Source organism: Nicotiana attenuata, unplaced genomic scaffold (genome assembly GCF_001879085.1).
Source record: "Nicotiana attenuata strain UT unplaced genomic scaffold, NIATTr2, whole genome shotgun sequence".
In the NCBI taxonomy this organism is placed as follows: domain Eukaryota; kingdom Viridiplantae; phylum Streptophyta; class Magnoliopsida; order Solanales; family Solanaceae; genus Nicotiana; species Nicotiana attenuata.
In genome coordinates this window covers 1-1,399 of record NW_017703560.1, presented here as the reverse complement: position 1 = coordinate 1,399, position 1,399 = coordinate 1, and the positions used below count along the sequence as shown (strand labels likewise).

Sequence of the window (1,399 nt, the reverse complement as noted above, 5' to 3'; positions counted from 1 at the left end):
AGACAATTCTATACGAAGAAGATCGGTCCACTTACAAAAATACCTGAACGAGAAGGGATCAGTGCTGTCAACTATGCTCGTTATCAGAATGGTTATACCATGGAAAGATTGGGGACCATCTTTCAAAAATGAACCCGGACGCATTTCTTGCGTGGCCGAACCCATAGATCTTGATGTATGCCTATCTTTTACTTGGACTACAAAAATGCATTCTTCGAGATCCCCACGGAGCGGTATTCAAATTAAGACTACAATCATACAGATTCGATACATGCTTCAATATTGGACCAGTCCTTGAATAGTTCAAAATGATGTGGTGGCCAAGATATGGACCGCTTAAAGAAAGGATGCCTCTCATCAATTTAGTCCATTATGGTTTTCTTTACCATTCCGGACTACTAAATTCAGTTCTAGCAGTTGCCATCTCACGAAATTGGCCCATTCGCCAACTTGACGTGAAAAATGCCTTCCTCCATGGTCTTTGACTTTAAGAGGTATACATGCAACAACCTCCTGGATTTGTTGATCCTTCTAAGCCTACTCATCTTTGTCGCTTTCATAAGGCCATTGTTGGTCTTCGTCAAGCACAATTGGCATGCTTTCAACGGTTCAGTACCTATCTTCTCCAAAGTGGCTTTCGTCAGAGTGTTGCGGATACCTCCATCTATCTTTCTTCACCATTCCTCTACTGGCTGTATCGTCCTTTTGCTTTTATGTTGACGACATCATCTTAACTGGTGACAACGGATCTCTTCTCACTCAATTTATTCACCGTCTCAGTAAATATTTTGCCATGAAGGACTTGGGTTATCTCAATGACTTCCTTGGCATTGAAGCTCAGCGTGACTCCTCTGGCCTTCTTCTGTCACAAACCAAATATGCTTTAGATTGATTCCGCCGGACCAACATGCTTGGTTGCAAACCTTGTGCTACACAAATTGCTTCCGGTTCTAAACTTTCAGCTTTGGATGGTACACCTCCCTCTGATCCTCAGGCCTATCGGAGTACTGTTGGTGCTCTCCAATATATCACTCTCACTCGACCGGACCTCCGCTATGCTGTTAATCATGCCTGCCAGTTTATGGCCAATCCCATCACTGTTCATGATCAGTGTCTTAAACGCATTTTAAGGTATTTGAAAGGCACTCTCCATTATATTATGGTCTTAGATTTCCTCATCGCCCTATCTCAACACTTTTTTTTGTTACTCTTATGCGGGGCTGGTTGTCCAACAATTCGTCGCTCAACCACTGGATTCTGCATTTACTTTGGTGACAATCTAATTTCTTGGGGCTCTAAAAAGAAACCAACAGTTGCCCGCGCTAGTGCAGAAGCTGAATACAAAGCGTTAGCTATCACTGCTTCTGAAATTTGATGGCTCTCCTACTTGCTAAAGGAT

The 1,399-nt window shown here is 42.9% G+C and overlaps 1 protein-coding gene across 1 annotated transcript; it reads left to right on the top strand.

Moving 5' to 3' along the window:
* Positions 1 to 907: 907 nt before the first annotated feature.
* Positions 908 to 1,375, top strand: LOC109222809 (uncharacterized mitochondrial protein AtMg00810-like). Its single transcript, XM_019387121.1, has one exon. It carries the CDS (start codon positions 908 to 910, stop codon positions 1,373 to 1,375), a length of 468 nt encoding a protein of 155 aa, XP_019242666.1.
* The last annotated feature ends 24 nt before the right edge of the window (positions 1,376 to 1,399 follow it).

Excerpts from the sequence above, each read along its gene's own strand:
- LOC109222809 (XM_019387121.1), top strand. The coding sequence starts at position 908 with ATGCTTGGTTGCAAACCTTGTGCTACACAAATTGCTTCCGGTTCTAAA.